The following is a 17,752-nucleotide window of genomic DNA, read 5'->3' on the forward strand; positions in this document are numbered from 1 at the left end:
CCTCCCTTAGCCAAGGAGAACCTGTTGGAATTCTTCTGAACTCTTCTGAATACAGTTGAGAATAAGGAGACCACTGTGGTCAAACTCTGCAGTTGTGATCAGTGCTTCACATCCGTATCGAGTACTTGCTGAATCCAGAGAACATGACGTCCAGTCTTAGCTGGTTGCTAAGATCAGATGAGCTCGTTCAGGGCGCTTGAATGGCTTAATGCCACACCACATGGTGGATTAGATAAAAATTCATGCCATGAAAATTTGATGTTTCCCTGTACTTAAATGACTCGTGTCTTGTCAGCAGCTGTCTGTTACCATGGCTGCATGATATCACATGGTTTGTTTGAGCATTCAAAGCCTTTAAGACCACTTTTCTACTGCTTTTTCTGAATACTAATAGCAACTTGCATTTGCAAATCAAAAAAAAATTGTAGACTCTGGAAATATGAAATAAAAACAGAAAATGCTGGAATTTCCTCTTTCCACAGATGCTGCTGAGTTTTTCCAGCATTTTCTGTTTTTACTCGCATTTGCAAAATGGTTTTAAGGTTGTAAAACGTACCAAAGTGTTTCACAAGAGCATTATCAAATAAAATTAGACATTCAGCTACCTAAGGAGATAGTCAAACTGTTGACTGAAAACATTGCCAGAGTTGTGAGAGTTGTCAGAAATCCAGGCAATGGAGGGAGCTGAAAACCTTAGAATGTGAATTTTAAAATCATTCCGATGGTGACCTGTACTTGTGTACAAGGTGATGGCTGAACTGTACAAATCAAAATCAGATTTGTTATCACTGACTCGTATGGTGTGAAGTTTGTTTTGCGGCAGCAGTACAGTGCAAAGACAAATTTACTATAAATTACAAAAATAAATAGTGCAAAAAGAAAGGAATAACAGTAGTGTTCCTGGGCCGTTCAGAAATCTGATGGCGGAGGGGAAGAAGCTGTTCCTGACTTGTTGAGTATGGGTCTTCAGGCTCCTGTACCACCTTCCCGATGGTAGAATTAAAGTACAGACAGCAAATTTGGAGGACTTGCCCAGTTTGCCATTGCTGCTGATTATCCACATGCACAAGCAGCCATTTTCATGTGTAATCTGAAGGATGTTTTGCAGTGCCCCATCCTGTCATCAACCAAGGGCAGAGCTTTGAAAAGTGCTGTCCATTGAGTTGAAATGACTCAAATTTTGCACTGATAAGCACACGGGTCACCTTTATCTTTTTGTTCTCTCTGGCCTGTTGCACGAGTTCTAATACCTGCTGCAATTTATTTCCAGGAAGCATCGAGCTGGGGTTGATATTCATTCCTGTTCTCAGTTTCTGTTGGAACTCTACAGTCAGTGGATCCTTCCTGTAAACACTGGCAAGAAAACCCCTGTTGTTCTGGTCAGTGAGGTGGTAAGATCGGTAAGTGTCAGACTTCAGTAAGGGCAATACACTGGAGCAAGAATTATGCTGCGTCTTTATGACTCCTTCAGCTCCCCTCCTCCTCAGAAGTCCTCACACCCACCCCATCCCACTAACTCCTCATTGTGGTGCCCTGTAAAAGCTATCTCATCCTATGCTAGATATCCAAAATTGGAGGGCATTAAAGGCTAAGAGGTTTATGGAGGATCTGAGGAAGAACTTGGCCACTGAGGGTGGTTGGAATCTGCAGTAGACTGCCTGAGGGAATGTTGGAGGCAGGTACTCATAATATTTAAGAAGCATATTAAATCGTCAGGGGATAGAAGATGACAGACTAGTTGCTTGTAAACACGATTAATTCTGATAGGTACTTGACGGTCGACATGGACGTGCCTAAGAAGGTGCAGAAGAATCATGAGCAACTCTCAGTTTACTCGTTAACATTGGCCCTAAGTGAGGGAGGGCTGGTTTCCTTGCTGCTTGACTCTACCTGCTAATCTATATGACTGGGCTTGATGGTATATTGGCTAAATTACTGAGCTAGCATTCTGATCCTGAGACCATGAGTTCAAGTCCCACGCAGCAGCTGGGGGATTTCACTTTGAGTAAATCAAATACACTTGGAATACATTTTTAAAAAAAGTATCAGTAATAGTGACTGTGGAAACCAGCAGATTCTTGTAAAAGCCCAGCTGATTCACTTGCGTCCTTGAGAGAAGAAAATCTGGCTTTTTTTTATTTATTCAGTCTGGCCCTGATGGGAATCCGGACCCACAAGATTGTGGTTGACTTTGAAGTGCCCTCAAACAGTGCAACAAGCCACTCCATTCAGGTGGCAGCATGACAATGAACTTGAAACTTGTGTTAATGCAGACCTTGCCACTCATACCCAGACCCTATGAATGAACAAAATGATGTGGCTCAGTACCACCGTCTGTCAGAATCCCAGATGGTTTACAATCATAATTTTTGTAGTAAAGGCAATGTGTAGGAAATCTGACAGCTAATCCAAGCACAGCACACAGCAATGTGCTATTGACCAATTAATCTTTTTTTTCCTGTAATATTGTAGGATGGCTGTAAGCCAGGAGATTCTGTGTAAAATAAAAAAAAACAAGGGGCATTTTTCTCTTACTTGAAAAGGTAGATGATGATTCAATCTAACATGTCATCTGTGAGACTAGAAGCTCTAGCAGTGCAGAACTACCTTCCTGAGTTGATCCTGATGCAAGGTCTCGACCCAAAGTGTGGATCATCCCTTTGCCTCCACAGATGCTGCTCGACCCACTGAGAATCCCCAGCAGTTTATTCTTTTGCTCCCTTAGTATGTTGCTTTGTGCTCAAGTGTGGACTTGGGTTTGAACTCACGACCTTCTGACTCTGGTGCTACCTATTAACCTATGGTTGACAGCTTCATTTAAATGCTGTGTATTTACCCACTGAGCCACATGTACATTTCTGACCTTTCTTGAAAATCAGTTAGTTTAAATCTACGGCTTTGCAAGGACTTGTCTATATTAGAATGTTAAAATGAGATATATATATCTATGTATATAGGTTTCATGGGAACATCTAGTCCCACAAACTATCCCACTGGGTGGTTAGGTCTGATCTTTGTAGATCCAACTCTGTATTCTTGCTATTGTCCTACATTCCTTGATGTATTTGGTTTACAAAGTAGGTAGTTGCTCCACCATGCAATACAATAATGGTTGATCAATCTTAATACCATTTCCATTCTCTCCCCAAAACCATCTTTCACATATTTCCTTATGACATAGGAGGCCACTCTGCCTACCAAGTCTGTGCTGGTTCTTTGAACATTCCCATCAATCCCAGTCTCCTATTTATTTCTCTGTAACCCATTCTCTATCTCATCCCCACCAACTCCCCCCACCCCCTCCCTTCCCTGCTTTCCTGCCACCCACCCACCTACACAAGGAACAACTTACAGTAGCTAATTCCATTTCCAACTGACCTTTGGGATGTGGGATGAAACTGGAGCACCCTGAGGAAATCCATGTACACACAGGGAGAACGTGCAAACTCCACACAGACAAAACTGGAGGTCCCTGGGGCTGTGCAGTTGCAGCACTTGTGCTGTGTCACTGTAACACCCCTTGATGCATTTTGTGACTAGAAATGTATTCAGTGACTTGGCCTGCACTACCAACCAGGGCAGAGAATTGCTTGGGTTCACCACCTTGTTGAGTGAAGAAATTTCTCCTCGTCTCAGTCCTAAATGTCTTGCCCTGTATCCTGAGACTATCAACTCACCCCCCTCCCCCAACCAGAGGAAGTACCTATCAATCTTAGATTTTCAGCAATCTATTGAGAAAAGAAGGCAGGCGACTATCTTAGTATAACTTTAAAATTATGAAGTGGTTTGACAGAGTGGATGCAATGAAAATATTTCCACACTGTTGTGAACAAGTCATTGGAGATACTGAAGCTTGTAGATTAAAAAAAAGGTCTTTATTCATCACGACAAGCAGATATTCTCTTGGAGACCCTCTCAGCAGAGTCTCCCTGAATATTATTGTATATTAATTTTTTACACTTTTAAGAACAAACAGCGGGTGATTCAATACAGTTTCAATAAATACAATAACACAGTTTACTTCAATATTTTGGAATTGGTTTATTGGAATTAGTTTATTATTGTCACCTGTACCGAGGTACAGTGGAAAAAGTTGTCTTGCATACCGTCCGTACAGAACAATTCATTACACAGTGCACTGAGGTAGTATAAGGTAAAACAATACAGAATGCAGAGTAAAGTGTCATAGTTACAGAAAGTGCAGTGCATGTAGACAATAAGATGCAAGGTCATAATGAGGTAGATTGTGAGGTCAAGAGTCCATCTTATCGTACTAGAGAACCGTTCAATAGTCTTATAACAGCAGGATAGAAGCTGTCCTTGAGCCTGGTGGTACATGCTTTCAGACTTTTGTATCTTCTGCCTGATGGGAGAGGGGAGAAGAGAGAATGTTTGGGGTGGGTGGGGTCTTTGATTATGCTGACTGCTTTACTGAGGCAGCGAGAAGTATAAACAAGAGGGGAGGCTGGTTTCTGTGACGTGCTGAGCTGTGTCCACAACTCTGCAATTTCTTGTGGTCCTGAGCAGAACAGTTGAGATACCAAGCCGTGATGCATCCAGGTTGGATGCTTTCTGTGGTACATCGATAAACGTTGGCAAGTGTCAAAGAGGACATGCCAAATTTCTTTAGCCTCCTGTCGAAGTAGAAGTGCTGGTGAGCTTTCTTGGCCGTGGCATCTACATGGTTGGACCAGGACAGGCTATTGCTGAAGTTTTCTCCTTTGGAACTTGAAGCTGTCAACCCTCTCGACCTCAGCACCGTTGATGTAGACAGATGCATGTACACCACCCCCTTCCTAAAGTCAATGACCAGCTCTTTTGTTTTGCTGACATTGAGGGAAAGGTTGTTGTGATGACACCATGTCACTAAGCTCTCTATCTCCTTTCTGTACTCTTACTCATCGTTATTTGAGGTAAAGATTTTGAATCTGACAAATAGTTCTATTGAATCACGTATTTTCAGTGGGAGCACACTGTGACTGACAACTTGCCTCTTTATGTTCAAATACCTTTGCTGGGGCAAAGTGATCCACGTGGATGGTCTAAAAGTTTCTGAGGACAGAAGCCAAACACCCAACATTAGTGTTGTGAGGGCTGACTCTATGAGTACACAGATATCACCATTATTGATTGGCAGAGCAAATATGACCACGTTTGATGTGTTAAGTGACAATATCAGTCTGGTCTGGAAGCTTTTTGATTTCAGTCACAGTGGTGCAAAATAATTTAGCTGGTGTTTGAATCCAAGTTTGATGTAGGCCAATTAACATAACCCATTGTCTTGTGTTTGGCTGACGCACAGGGAAACGTCTCATGGTCGTATGAGTTTGCAAACCACATCTCTTGAGTAGCCTGTACTCTGTAGACAGTACTGTTTGTTTACAAAGCTGTCCTTTAAATTTCAAACTGATTACTGCTGGCAACTTGCATTAGAACAGGTTTTTCCCAAAGACTGGTTCTCATTTGAATTAATGCCTGCTATATCATATTATTCCTTAACTCCTGAGTTCCTAACACGAGGAAGAACATAACCAAAGGCCATCAATATATAGTCAGCAAGAAATCCAACGTAGAATTCTGATACTAATTTCCCAAATGAGAATGTGGAATTTCTTTACCACATGGCGTCATTAAAGTAAATGATAGGGAAGCATTTGATGAGAAGGTGGACAAACATTCGCGAGAGAATGGAATAGAGGGTTGTACTGATAGATTTAGATGAGGGAAAAACTGAAAAGGGTTGAATTTGAGTATTAACACCTGCATGTATGGGTTGGGCTAAATGGCCCTTTTCTCCGCTGTGATCTATGTAATCTTGCATTTAATATCTGGGGGTTGTCGAGCAATTGGATTTTGCCCAGTGCAGCACCAGATTCAGATATGTTTATTGTCATATGTACCAGGGTGCAATGAATTCCTTGCTCGCGTGAAGCTCACAGAGTAAACAGTATATGCGGTAATAATAAATACAGTGAGCAAAAAACAACAATGATGCAAGGTACAGTAGTGCAAACTGAAGTAATGCAAAAAGAAACATTGTGCTTGCAACACAACGATGTGAGGTGTTACTCCCGTTACATCCTAGGCAAGAAACTGAGGCAGACACCAGGGTCTAGGGGCCATCCTGGCTGAGGTTGCTGGCAGACCTCAGCTGAAACATTAACCCGACCTGTTGAGCAGGGCCTCAGCTGTTGCAGCCAGCATAAATGTAAGACAGATGGGATGGAGCAAGGAGATTTGGTGGTGGGGGTGGGGAAAGAAAACAGAAATAATGAAAACTTGCTCACTGAAAGAGTAATTGAAAAGACAAAGCAAGAGGATTCATTTTTTAAAACGAATCGTAAAACGTTTAAAGCACAAAAATGGGTCCATTAAATCCACTCGTGTTATTGCCGGCATGATGCATCCCAATCCCAGATCCCTACCTGCTCCCGTAGTCTTCAACTTTTTAAGTAGACTTTCCCATTTCCTTTGTAAAAAGAATTTCTGGAACCCTGCAACCAAGAACTCTCTTGTCTCGTAATCATTAGGATAGAGAAATGTCTCCTGACCTCCCTTCCACCAGACAGTGGAAATAAGTCATCATGGATTTATCCTGTCATATCCTTTGTAATCTTAAACTATCCAGGGCTTTAGTGTTGGGAATTGAATGACATGGCAAAAAATAAACTGTGGAATAACTCAGCAGGTCAAGTACTGAGAGTGGTTCTGCTGGTTAGGAAAATCTCCAAATCCACTGGATAAGCAAACCAACATCCTCCACCTCTCTCAGATCGACCTCCCTGGCATTGAGACCCTACACTTGGCTTTTGCTGGTTGATTCGCATTAGAGGTGATGTGTAATTGCAGGTTGTTGTTTTACATCCTATAATGGGATTTGTGTAACTATTCCAGTGAGCTTCCTACAAAATTATATCTTTGTCGGTTTGGTACTCACTTGTATCATATTCAACATGCATCTCTTTCTTGTCAAGGTGAAAACTTTGCCCATGCTCATTTATTCCTTCTGTCCTTTAGACTCTTCACACTTTCTCCATCCTGCTCTTCCCCTACCACTGTATTTTTCAGTAGCAGCTTGAGACACTTGTATATTTTTCTGTTTGAGATTCCTGCTGAGATTGTTGATCTTAACCTGTCAACTTGCTGTAAAATGTACAGATTTACAATGAATAGATGAGAAGTAATTCCTCCCTTTGGAAAGATTTCTTCCACTCACATTGAAATGTATGTTTCCATTGCAGCTTTTGGCAGTCTCGGATTTGTTTACGGAGAGGACGCAGTTTGAGATGATGTACAGCACTTTGACGGAGCTTCAGAAGATCCACCCAGCAGAAGATGAGATTCTAAATCAGTATCTGGTACCTGCCATCTGCAAAGCAGCAGCTGTTCTGGGCATGGTAAGGGAAAAAGGACTTTGTAATAGAAAACTGGAAATATACTGAAGTCTGTAGGAAATTCCATTGCCGCCTTGTTCCAGGAAGTCTGTAGTGGCGTAAGTCCAAAACTCTCCCCTAGGGTTTTTGCTGTAATGGACTACTTTACATCCTTGCTATACTTGTACACCAGTCCATATACATCCATTTGTGCATAATCAGGTGTATGGGGTAGTCTGTTCACGTCAAGCACGGGTTTTCTTCATATTTCTCTGTCGACGTGACATTTGTTGCTTTCACAACTTGCACTGGGAAGGATGGGAAGTTATTTAGGTCATTAGAATAGATAATTACAAAGATTTGGTCATGTAGTGAGCAAGGCAGCTCATCCCATCCTGTCCTTCACTGGTGTCTCATATCCATCCATTTACATGAGGAAAGAAAAGGCAGGAAAACACCCAGTGTATTAACCTTCTCGCAGCCCATGTGGTCCAGTAACCCATTAAAGTGCTGCTCATCCTGGGAAGAAGCAAAAGTAGATGAGGGTCAATCTTGGGTCAGTTTTTTAAAAACCTGAAATACAATAGAGTAAGCAGCGTACGGAATCCGACATCAATAAAACCTTCATCTAACCGAACGTGACCTTGCCTTTCATTGAATCCACATCGCAGGGCAGATCTTCTGCCTTGAGGTTACCAGTTGCCAGCATCTGGGCACTGCTGTTTCTTCCAGAGTGGTCTATGAGGTAGTCTTGTGCTGGAAGGCTTGCTCCAAGCTAATGGCAGAAGTCTAGCACAATGCAGCACCCTCTTTCCGAGCTAGTGGCCGGCTATGCTGGCAGAATGATTCTGAGACAGTGAGGCTTCACCCTCCTGGTCTCACCTTGACTCACCAGCTGTCAAAGCTGCTGTTTAAATTAAATTCAAAATCACTCAGTTTCTGTTTTTAAAAAAATCTTGTAAAACAAATTAAGTGATTAAAATAATTTGATTAGATTAGTTTATTGTAATTTCCACCAGGGTGCAATGAAATTCTTTGAGTGAAGCTCAGAGTAAACAAAGTGTACATGGTAATAATAAATACTGTGACGAGCATGAGAAAGCAGAATGGTACAAGGATTGTAATGTAATCCAAAGTAGTGCTAAATGAAATGCTAAAGTGACAATAATGGAATAACCGAGAGAGGTAAGAATTAGGAGTCCGAGAATGTGGCAGCATCACTGGGGAGGGGATGTGGAAGAGGTGATTGGTTACTCTCGCAGTATTAAGAAGCATTTGGATAAGTACTTAAATCATCAAGGTATAAAAGATCTTGGACCAAGAGCTGATAAATGGGAATAGTATAGATAGGTACTTGATGTTGGGCTGAAGGGCATGTTTCTGTGCTGTATGACTATACAACTCTAATCAGTGCTTTGGTTATCTTTAAATAACAAGGATTAATTTACATCAGTATCTTACTGGAGATTGAGATTGTTCTAGTAACACTGGCTCACAGTCAGCAGTGACATTCTTTAGATGCAACGTTGAGGTGTTCTTGGATGCAAAAGGTTACATGATGTTGTTTTAGAGAACAGGATAGTGCTTCCAGCATCTTTGCTAATAAATACTTCAAGCAATTACAGATGAACTGTTGTTATCATATTGTTGTTTCTGGGAACTTGCTGTGTACAAATTGACTGAATTGCTCTACAGAGAGCTGGAATAGATGCTGTGCTGAATAGTCTGTGAGTGGTTATGACTCTGACTGTGACTCATTTCCTCCATTACATCTACGATTACACTTTAAGTACTTAATTGGTTTTAAAGTACTTTGGGACATCCTGAGGGTCACGAGGGGTACTTGCCTGTCTTTAAACACTTTGAATAGTTGTACTCTGGCTCATAAACGTAAGATATGGTGAATAAATGCAAGGAGTCAACCTGCACAGTTTAGACTCATTTAGGAGGAAGCTGGGCAAGAACGTGAGAAATGGAGGAATCCAAAGATGGCTAATGTTGGATTCGGCAGTGTGGGAATATTGGCATGTAAAATGTAATCATTGGTTCAGATCAGTTGGTATGAATGATGTATGTGTTGTAAATTCAATCTTTCTCACTTTAAAATAATGCTGTTTTTCCTTTAATAAATTTAATTGGTTTATCATTGTCACATGGACTGAGGTACAATGAAAAGCTTTGTTTTGCATGTCCCTGTCGATCCTCATCAATTTTTATGCAGAGAGTTGTAGACACAGCTCAGCACATCACGGAAACCAGCCTCCCCTCCATGGACTGTCTACACTCGTTGCCATGGTAAAGCAGCCAGCATAATCAAAGACCCCACCCACCCCAGTGTTCTCTCTTGTCCCCCCCACCCATCGGGCAGAAGATACAAAAGCCTGAAAGCACGTACCACCAGGCTCAAGGACAGCCTCTATCCTGTTGTTAAAAGACTTTTGAACGGTTCCCTAGTATGATGAACTCTTGACCTCTCAATCCACCTCATTATGACCTTGCACCTTATTGTCTGCCTGCACTGTACTTTCTCTGTAACTGTAACACTTCATTCTGCATTCTATTATTGTTTTACCTTGTTCTACCTCAATGCACTGTGTAATGAATTGATTTGTATGAATGGTAAGCAAGACAAGTTTTTCACTGTACCTTGGTACACGTGACAAACCAATTCAATTCCATCCAGACAGATCATTCCAAACATAAGTACATCTATGTAGTACAAAAGGAAAAACAATAACAGAATGCAGAATGTAGTGTTACAGTTACAGAGAGTGCAAGGTAGGTAGGCAGATAAGGTGCGAGGGCCATAGAGGTAAATTTAGAGATCAAGAGTTCGTCTTTATCGTACAAGAGGTCCGTTCAAGAGTCTTATAACAGCGAGATGGTAGCTGTCCTTGAGTCTGGTGGTACAAGTTTCAAGCTTTTGTTTCTTTTGCCCGATTTGGTGGGGTGGGGGAAGAGTGACTGGGGTGGGAGGGGCCTTTTACGATGACTGCTTTTAATATGTTGGCTGCTTGTGAGAATAGTAGACAGTCAATGGAGAGGAGGCTGGTTTTCATGATAGACTGGGTTGCGTCCAAACTCTGCAATTTCTTGCGGTCTTGGACAGAGCAGTTGCCCTACCAAGCTGTGATGCATCTAGATAGGATGCCTGAAATGGCGCATCTGTAAAAAAAAAGTGAGGGTCATTTCATTTTTAGTGCATTATTAGGATATGAATGATTATATTCATTACCCATCCCTAATGAATTGCAAGAACTTTGAATAATATGCTTAACATCTGCATCTGGACTAATTTATTGCTTCCACCATTTGTTTTTAGGATAAAGCCATTGCAGAGCCAATAAGTCGGCTGTTGGAGACCACAATGCGCAGTACTCACATGCCGTCTCGAATCGGAGCACTGCATGGAGTCCTCTACATCCTGGAGTGTGATCTGTTGGACGAGACAGCTAAGCAGCTCATTCCAACCATTTGTGATTACCTGCTGTCCAACCTGCGTGGAATAGCACAGTACGAGAGAGCGCTCTTGAATTTTTATTACATGACAGGTTGCGTTTGTCCTTGCATTTAAAGCATTGAGGAAGGCTCCTCAGTGTGTGGGGTAATGAGGTTAAGAAAATTCTCAAGTATGATGGCCATCATGTGTTCAGAAGATGCAGAGAGGATTGACCTTCAGTCACTGAGAAATGTTTTGTTCTTTAATGCTTCCATTTTGAGCAAAATCCTTGAAATACTTTGGAGCTGTGATCAGCTGCAGCTATCTCATCAGTGCTGTTTTATTTCCCCATTTTAGGAAAAATAATGTATACTTACAAAAAAAGAAATTCCTAATGAGCGTAAAAAGAGTGCCGCAAATCTGAACCAAAAATATTGCAGAGAAACTTTAAAGGGAATGGTCAACATTCAAATTCTCTGATGCATGATCTCTACCCTAAACGTCGACAATTCCTTTCCCCTGACAGATGCTGCTCGACCTGCTGAGTTCTTCCAGCAGTATGCTTTTTGCTTCAAATTCTCATTACAGAAACTGCTCAGGGGAACAATGTTCTCTTGTTTTCTTGGTTGTTTTATGACTTTGCCTCCTTTGTATAAGTTTCCAAACCTGTCAAATGCATTCGCTTTTAGCAGGTTTAGAAGTGAGCACTGAGATTGTCAGACTAAGGTACATGTCATTTACCTTATTCAAATAGTTGCGTGAGACAACAATAATTAACTTTTTATTAAAAGGCAAGGGTGTCCGTTAGTTGCTCTACATTAGGTCCAAGGTAGCGTGAGGAAACCTCCTGTGCTGGAAAGCTTTGGAAACTGTAGGGGCTGTTATCATCTTCAGTTGCTGATAATGTCAGCTGCCATTTGTAATTGATTCCCAACATTCGTACCATTGGTCACAGTGGACCCAAATGTCCAGAGATGTGTACAAGTGACAGCTGATACTCCCTCGCTTTTAGCAAAAATGACCACAGCCTAACCACCACAGTCACCTGTTCCAATATACTCCACAAGTGAATGATACAAATGACTTATTCAGCTGTATTCTCTTTTTGCTCTGTGGCTTCATTTGTTTTTTGAAATGTGACAGAATCCAGCAATCACCTTCCCTTTAAGACCATAACAATGTACAAAGATGAAGCAAGCAATGTCAGTGGCGTGTGCACTGTCATCTCTGAACCACCTCCCCAAAAAGAGAACCTGAGGACAGAAATTCAACTTTCAAAAAAAATGGGCTACCTTCTGGTATTTTGAATGAAGAGCCATCCTTGATTTTGTGTTCAGGACTTGCCCACATGACTTTCTGACTTGCTGCCACCCGTTTAACCACTGACGGATGTTTACTTAGACACAGTAAGTGTCTTGGCCCAACTCGTCCATGCCGACTGAGTTGCTTACCTGAGCTTACCCCATGTGCCTGAGTTTGGCAAAGTGCTGATGAGCATCCATCAGCTGGAAGTAGTAGCAGTGTAACCCAAATACCCAGCTCCCACATGTACTTCCAGCCTAATGTTTCATTCTCCCCAAAATATCTACAAGGATTCCCACAAGAAACTTGAACCTTGTTTGGATTTTGCTATTTTCTGCTTTTTCTTACACAGATCAATTCTGTAGATTCCTTGAACAGCCGTACCATGGTTATAGTTTCCAAGCTTGGAATATTTGCTCAGTTGCCCTTGCTTGAGATGTGTAATTGCCTTAAATAATAGAAAGGCAGATACTGCAATTGAAATTTCACAACTTTAGGACGTGCTCATGTCCATTACAGCCATTAACAAATAATACTTTCTAACTCAGCCTTCATCTTTGACTCTCAGTACAATAGCAAAATACTGTGGATTCTGGAAATCTGAAACTAAAACAGAAAATGCTGAAAATGCTCAGGTCAGGAGGCATCTCTGGAGAGAGAAAATGTTGATGTTTCTTGCAGTTTGATTAAAAGGTCATTGACTGAAAATTCAATCCTTTCCCTGCCACAGATATCCCTAACTGTTTACATAGAACAGTACAGCACAATATGGGCCCATGATCAATCTAACCCTTCCCTCCTACACAGCCCATAACCCTCCATTTTTCTTACATTCATGTGCCTATTCAAGAGTCTTTTAAATGTTCCTATTGTATCACCCTCTACCACCACCCCTGGCAGTGTGTTCCAGGCACCCACCACTCTGTGTGTGGGTACCTCTGACATCTTGTCTAAACTTTCCTCAACTCGCCGTAAATGGATGTCCTCTGGTTTTGGCCACTGCCTGTTCAGCACTGGTCTACCCCACTTAATGGGTTATGTTCCTAAAGAATCCTTTGTTTTATGAAAATTTGATTAGCGGGAGGTATTGTGAACCCAAAGCTTTTGTGGGGGATACCAGTCACCATGGGTGGTGAGAAACAGAACTCTGAAGCTAGTTCAACCTCCTCCGATATGATGCAGTTAATAGAAGGCAAACCAAGCTTGTTTTGACAAGCTGAAGCTCACAAGTTACTCATCCAATGGCAGTTGTTGCCAGATGAAAGAGCTCAGAGGCTGAAGTGCTTTTCATTTTAAATAACCTGTTTGCTGCTTATACTGTCCCATTCACCCAGTAAGAAAGACTGTTAAATGTTGCTGTTTTTCACAGACCTCTGTTTGAAAGATGATCTCCAATATGTTCAATTTATAGCAAGTGAAACCTTTGTTAAGCAACAAATTAAATAAAATAAAACCCTTCATCGTAGCAAAGAATCATTGTGACTGTTTGCTAATGAGGGGAGACCTGGTTTCAAAGCAGTTCCTGGTTTTATTTGATAAAATTAAACTGGTGCTGTTGCTGGACTATATTTTAGTGAACTATTACAAGTTAGCTTCACCTGAGCTAACACATCGATTGGTGAATCAGTGCAGTGTGCCTGTGTGCTATCCATTCCCCTCATATCACGGGTTCGCCAGTTACTTGGCCATTGTACCATGGTAACAGGTCAAGATACGGAGACCAAACCTACATTTGGAAATGGATAAGCCCTTACTTACCTTGACTCTTGTATCTGAGTGCCAATACTTTGGGAATTTGAAAGGCTTTCTGAGTGCCATTGCTGTAGGTGTTAGGGGGGCATTGCTGTGAAGAATTATGCATTGCATGCAAAGTAAACCTGTGTACTGGAAATGCCACCTGACCACTTGCTGTGCTAATATCCAACTGTTTCTTTTGTAGTTGTGTCAACATCCACAATCAACAGCATGTGTTGGTGATGTGTGCAACGGCTTTTTACCTGATTGAGAACTACCTGCTTGATGTGGGGCATGAATTTACTGCAGGCATAATACAGGTACTGTTATAGAATCGTACAGATACAGCACTGAAACAAGGCACTTTGACCCATCAGGTCCACACTGACCATCATGTTTACACTAATCCTATTTTATTCCCTTCCCCTTTACCCCCATCCATTCCCATTAACCCTACCCAGATTCTTTTTCTCACCTGAACACTGGGGACAATTTATAGTAGCCAGAAGTGAGTTCCTCCCATATCCCTCTAGGGATGTGGGAGGTTTCTGTCATTAATTCAATCAATATGTAGCTATTCAGTGATCATTAATGCAGAATAATGTAAGTTTATGCCAGATTTCCAGGTAGCTGTCACGATTACTTCATTTTGCATTGTCAGTTGGCTTGGCAGTTCTTTCATCAGTTTAAGGATGGTAGTGAGTAGCTGCTAGGAGACAAACACAGCTGAAATATCAGCCAGTCATTGGACCACAAGGATCACTTTCAATAAAACTGCACTCTTGAAGTACGAGTTCAGTGTATTAAATAGCTCAGGGAACTTAGTTTATTATGACTCATTGAGGTTCTTATGCTGGAAGTGTCATGGAGCAGACATATTGACATCCTGAGAGAATACCACGTTTCTCTCCTCTGATGCCACTGCCATACTTACAGGGTTCATAACGCACTGAGTATATACAGGGAAATAAAAATTACTTTGAAGTCCTTCTCCTGCCAACTTTTTCAAGACGGTGCACATGCTAGAACCCAGAAACCTGGCTTCAGACAACCTTTGCTATCTGGTTTGACTGTTATTATGCAGTGCATGTTCCATTAAGATCAATGGGACATTGAGAGTTTCTGAAATAACAAAAGGGCAGCAGACTGTCATCATATCCCCAACAAAACATCTCATCTCAGTATGGAGAGATGGGTGATTGGGAGGAGGGGAGAGTTGAATTTTACCCCACTTTCCTCCTTATAGGATTCATTTTTTATATTTTTCATATAGGTAAGTTTTTTTACACAGAGTGGTGGGTGCGTGAAACGCATTCCTGCAGAGATTGTGGGGGCAGATAAATTAGGGACATTTAAGAGACTCTTAGATAGACAGATGAATGATAGAAAAATAGGGGGCTATGTGGGACGGAAGAGTTAGATAGATCTTAGAGCAGGATAAAATGTCGGCACAACATTGTAGGCCGAAGGGCCTGTACTGTGTTCTATGTTCTATGAAACTGGAGCAGCCAGAGGAAACCCATGCAGTCACAAGGAGAGTGTGCAAATTCCACAAGTCTACTCCGGAGCTCTAGATTGAACCTGGGTTGCTGGTATTGTGATGCTGTGGCTCTACTAACTGCACCACTCTGCTAATGTCATTAAAATTATGGATTATAATTAAGGCCATGACCAGACTAAAACAAACACAGGTATTCCTTTGTGAAGGGATATAATGGAAAAGCAGCGGAATTAAATTATGTATAATATACTGAACATGAGTGGTCATACTTGGGATGCTGTGCACGGCTCAGATCTCCCTGTTATAAAATATCAAGAAACTGGAGAGTGTGCAAAAAGGCTTCAGAAGGGTGCTGCCAGAAATAAGGTTTTATAATTGAAGGAAAATGTGAGCAGGCTAGGCTTTTCATCAGGGGGCAGAAAAGGGGCAGGTGACTTGTCAGGAGATTCAAGTTAATCCAAGAATTAGAGGTTTAGATGTTGTGGAGGCATCCTTATCACTGACAAACACAACCACTTTAGGAGTGACTTTGTTGCTCAATGTTTAGAATGTGGAATGATCTATCACCTGATGTCGTTTCGACAAGTAATGTGGGTACATTTAGGGAGAAGCTAGGTTTTGGCATAAGTAAGGTAAAAAGGGTATAATGGGTGAGATCATAATCCAGGTGAATTGAGTGGCTTGGTCTATGCTTGGTCCTACTGTAACATATGTCGATCTATAAATGTTGTTTATCTTGGGAACCAATATTACAAAGAACTTGTATCACAGAATCCAGCTCAATACTTCACCCACCTTATTTCATCGAACCCTAACAGCATATCCTTTCATTCCTTGCATACTCATGTTTTCATTGAGCTTTACCTTAAATGCATCCAATTTCAGTTGCTTTGCAATGCCAAAGGGCTGGCGAGCACTTCATTTTGTGAAGGAGGTTGATAACGTTAGGTTATGTGAACAGCCGGGCTTTGTTTACTGAGCCGCGCAGACTTGCCAGAAGCTGATGTTCACTTTGATTGTTTAATATTTCTCTTTGTTTAGTTAAACACAGTTGTATCATTTCTAATCATCTTCAGATGAAACATCTGTCTCTGTAGTAAATCCTGAAACAGTATTTAATACTTATGCCATTATGTCATCGCAGTCTATGATTTAATTCTGACCTGCCCTTCACAATCCTATTTCAATCCAAGTTTTTCTTTTTAACTAGTGCTGGTATATTGTCCTTTTATTCTGTTTGGTGATAATTTAATTTCATAGTTCCTTTTTGTCTTAATTTTTTTTTTTACTTCTGATCTATTCATAAACTCGCTTGTCATGCATTCTTCCACCGTTCATGAACTTCCTCCATGCCCCTTAGCTTACCCTCGGTCTCTTCCTTGCATCTTTGTTCATTCATTAGTGCTTGGATGTTCTTGCACATTGAGAATAGGTTTTCTAGGGCTCTGAACACCATTTTAAATGTTTCCCGTTGTCATTCCACATCGCTTGCCAATTTTGTCCATCTTATATTCCTGAGTTCTGTTCCCAGTTTCTTTAAAATCCATTATTCTGATCTTCATAGTTAGTCCTCCCATTTTGCCACTGTTGTCAGCAAGTCCTTTGGTTATTGTATGTTCTGGTTTATTTCCTGTGACTACATCTTTGCTAAGCATTAATTTGCTTGGTCTGAATGATGTGCAACCTCTTATAGCTGCGTAGTTTTGTAATAACTGAAATTCCTCCTTAAACCAATTTCTTTAACTTTGTATATTTCTCCTTCCATAATGAGGTGGTGTGTACCAAGCATTTGATAGCATTATTGATCTTTATTCAGATTTATTTCTTGTCTTGCTGATAGCAGTGTCACCTTTTTGCTTTGCATGACAACATGAGTGTTTTTGATGTCTGCTGCAACAAAATCTAATTTGGCTCCTATCAAGAACGAGTTTTTTGAAAACCTGTTCAATTTTGGGTACGATAGAAATATTTAGCAACAGCCCAAAAATGTCATCCTTGGTCTGTTGTTAAGATATGTGAGGATAAAATCCCATATATCAGCCAGCTTTTTTGTTTGTATAGTTACTGGCACAATACAGTTACACATTATATTGTGAGGGCCTTGTGTTTGAACATCATACCCCTACTTTAGAAATGAGTGCAGGTCTGCACCCTTCTGTTTATGAATGTAGCTTGCAATAATCCTGCAACTTGGGTTTTTGCATAACTGACTGTTTATACAGAAGTTAATTAAACTCTATATGCTGGCCTCGAGTCTTGCGTGTGCTTAAATCTCCAGAGTAAGCTTAAACACACAATGTTGTGACTGAGAGGGGAGAGTGATACCAATGTCTCATGGCAAAGAAAGAGCTACAGTTCTATCCATTTGTATTTTCCTAAAAGATTGGTTGTAAGCATATTTGA

At 41.1% G+C, this 17,752-nt stretch overlaps 1 protein-coding gene across 7 annotated transcripts in view; it reads left to right on the forward strand.

Moving 5' to 3' along the window:
• htt (huntingtin) overlaps positions 1 to 17,752 on the forward strand; it is a 184,871-nt gene that overhangs the window by 154,018 nt on the left and 13,101 nt on the right. For all 7 annotated transcript variants that reach the window (XM_052019338.1, XM_052019340.1, XM_052019339.1 and 4 more), the window contains 4 exons: positions 1,271 to 1,400; positions 7,242 to 7,397; positions 10,696 to 10,886; positions 14,054 to 14,168. In XM_052019338.1, the coding sequence (XP_051875298.1) occupies positions 1,271 to 1,400; positions 7,242 to 7,397; positions 10,696 to 10,886; positions 14,054 to 14,168 (592 nt within the window). The remainder of the gene's footprint in view (positions 1 to 1,270; positions 1,401 to 7,241; positions 7,398 to 10,695; positions 10,887 to 14,053; positions 14,169 to 17,752) is intronic.

Source organism: Pristis pectinata, chromosome 7, assembly GCF_009764475.1.
Source record: "Pristis pectinata isolate sPriPec2 chromosome 7, sPriPec2.1.pri, whole genome shotgun sequence".
In the NCBI taxonomy this organism is placed as follows: Eukaryota; Metazoa; Chordata; class Chondrichthyes; order Rhinopristiformes; family Pristidae; genus Pristis; species Pristis pectinata.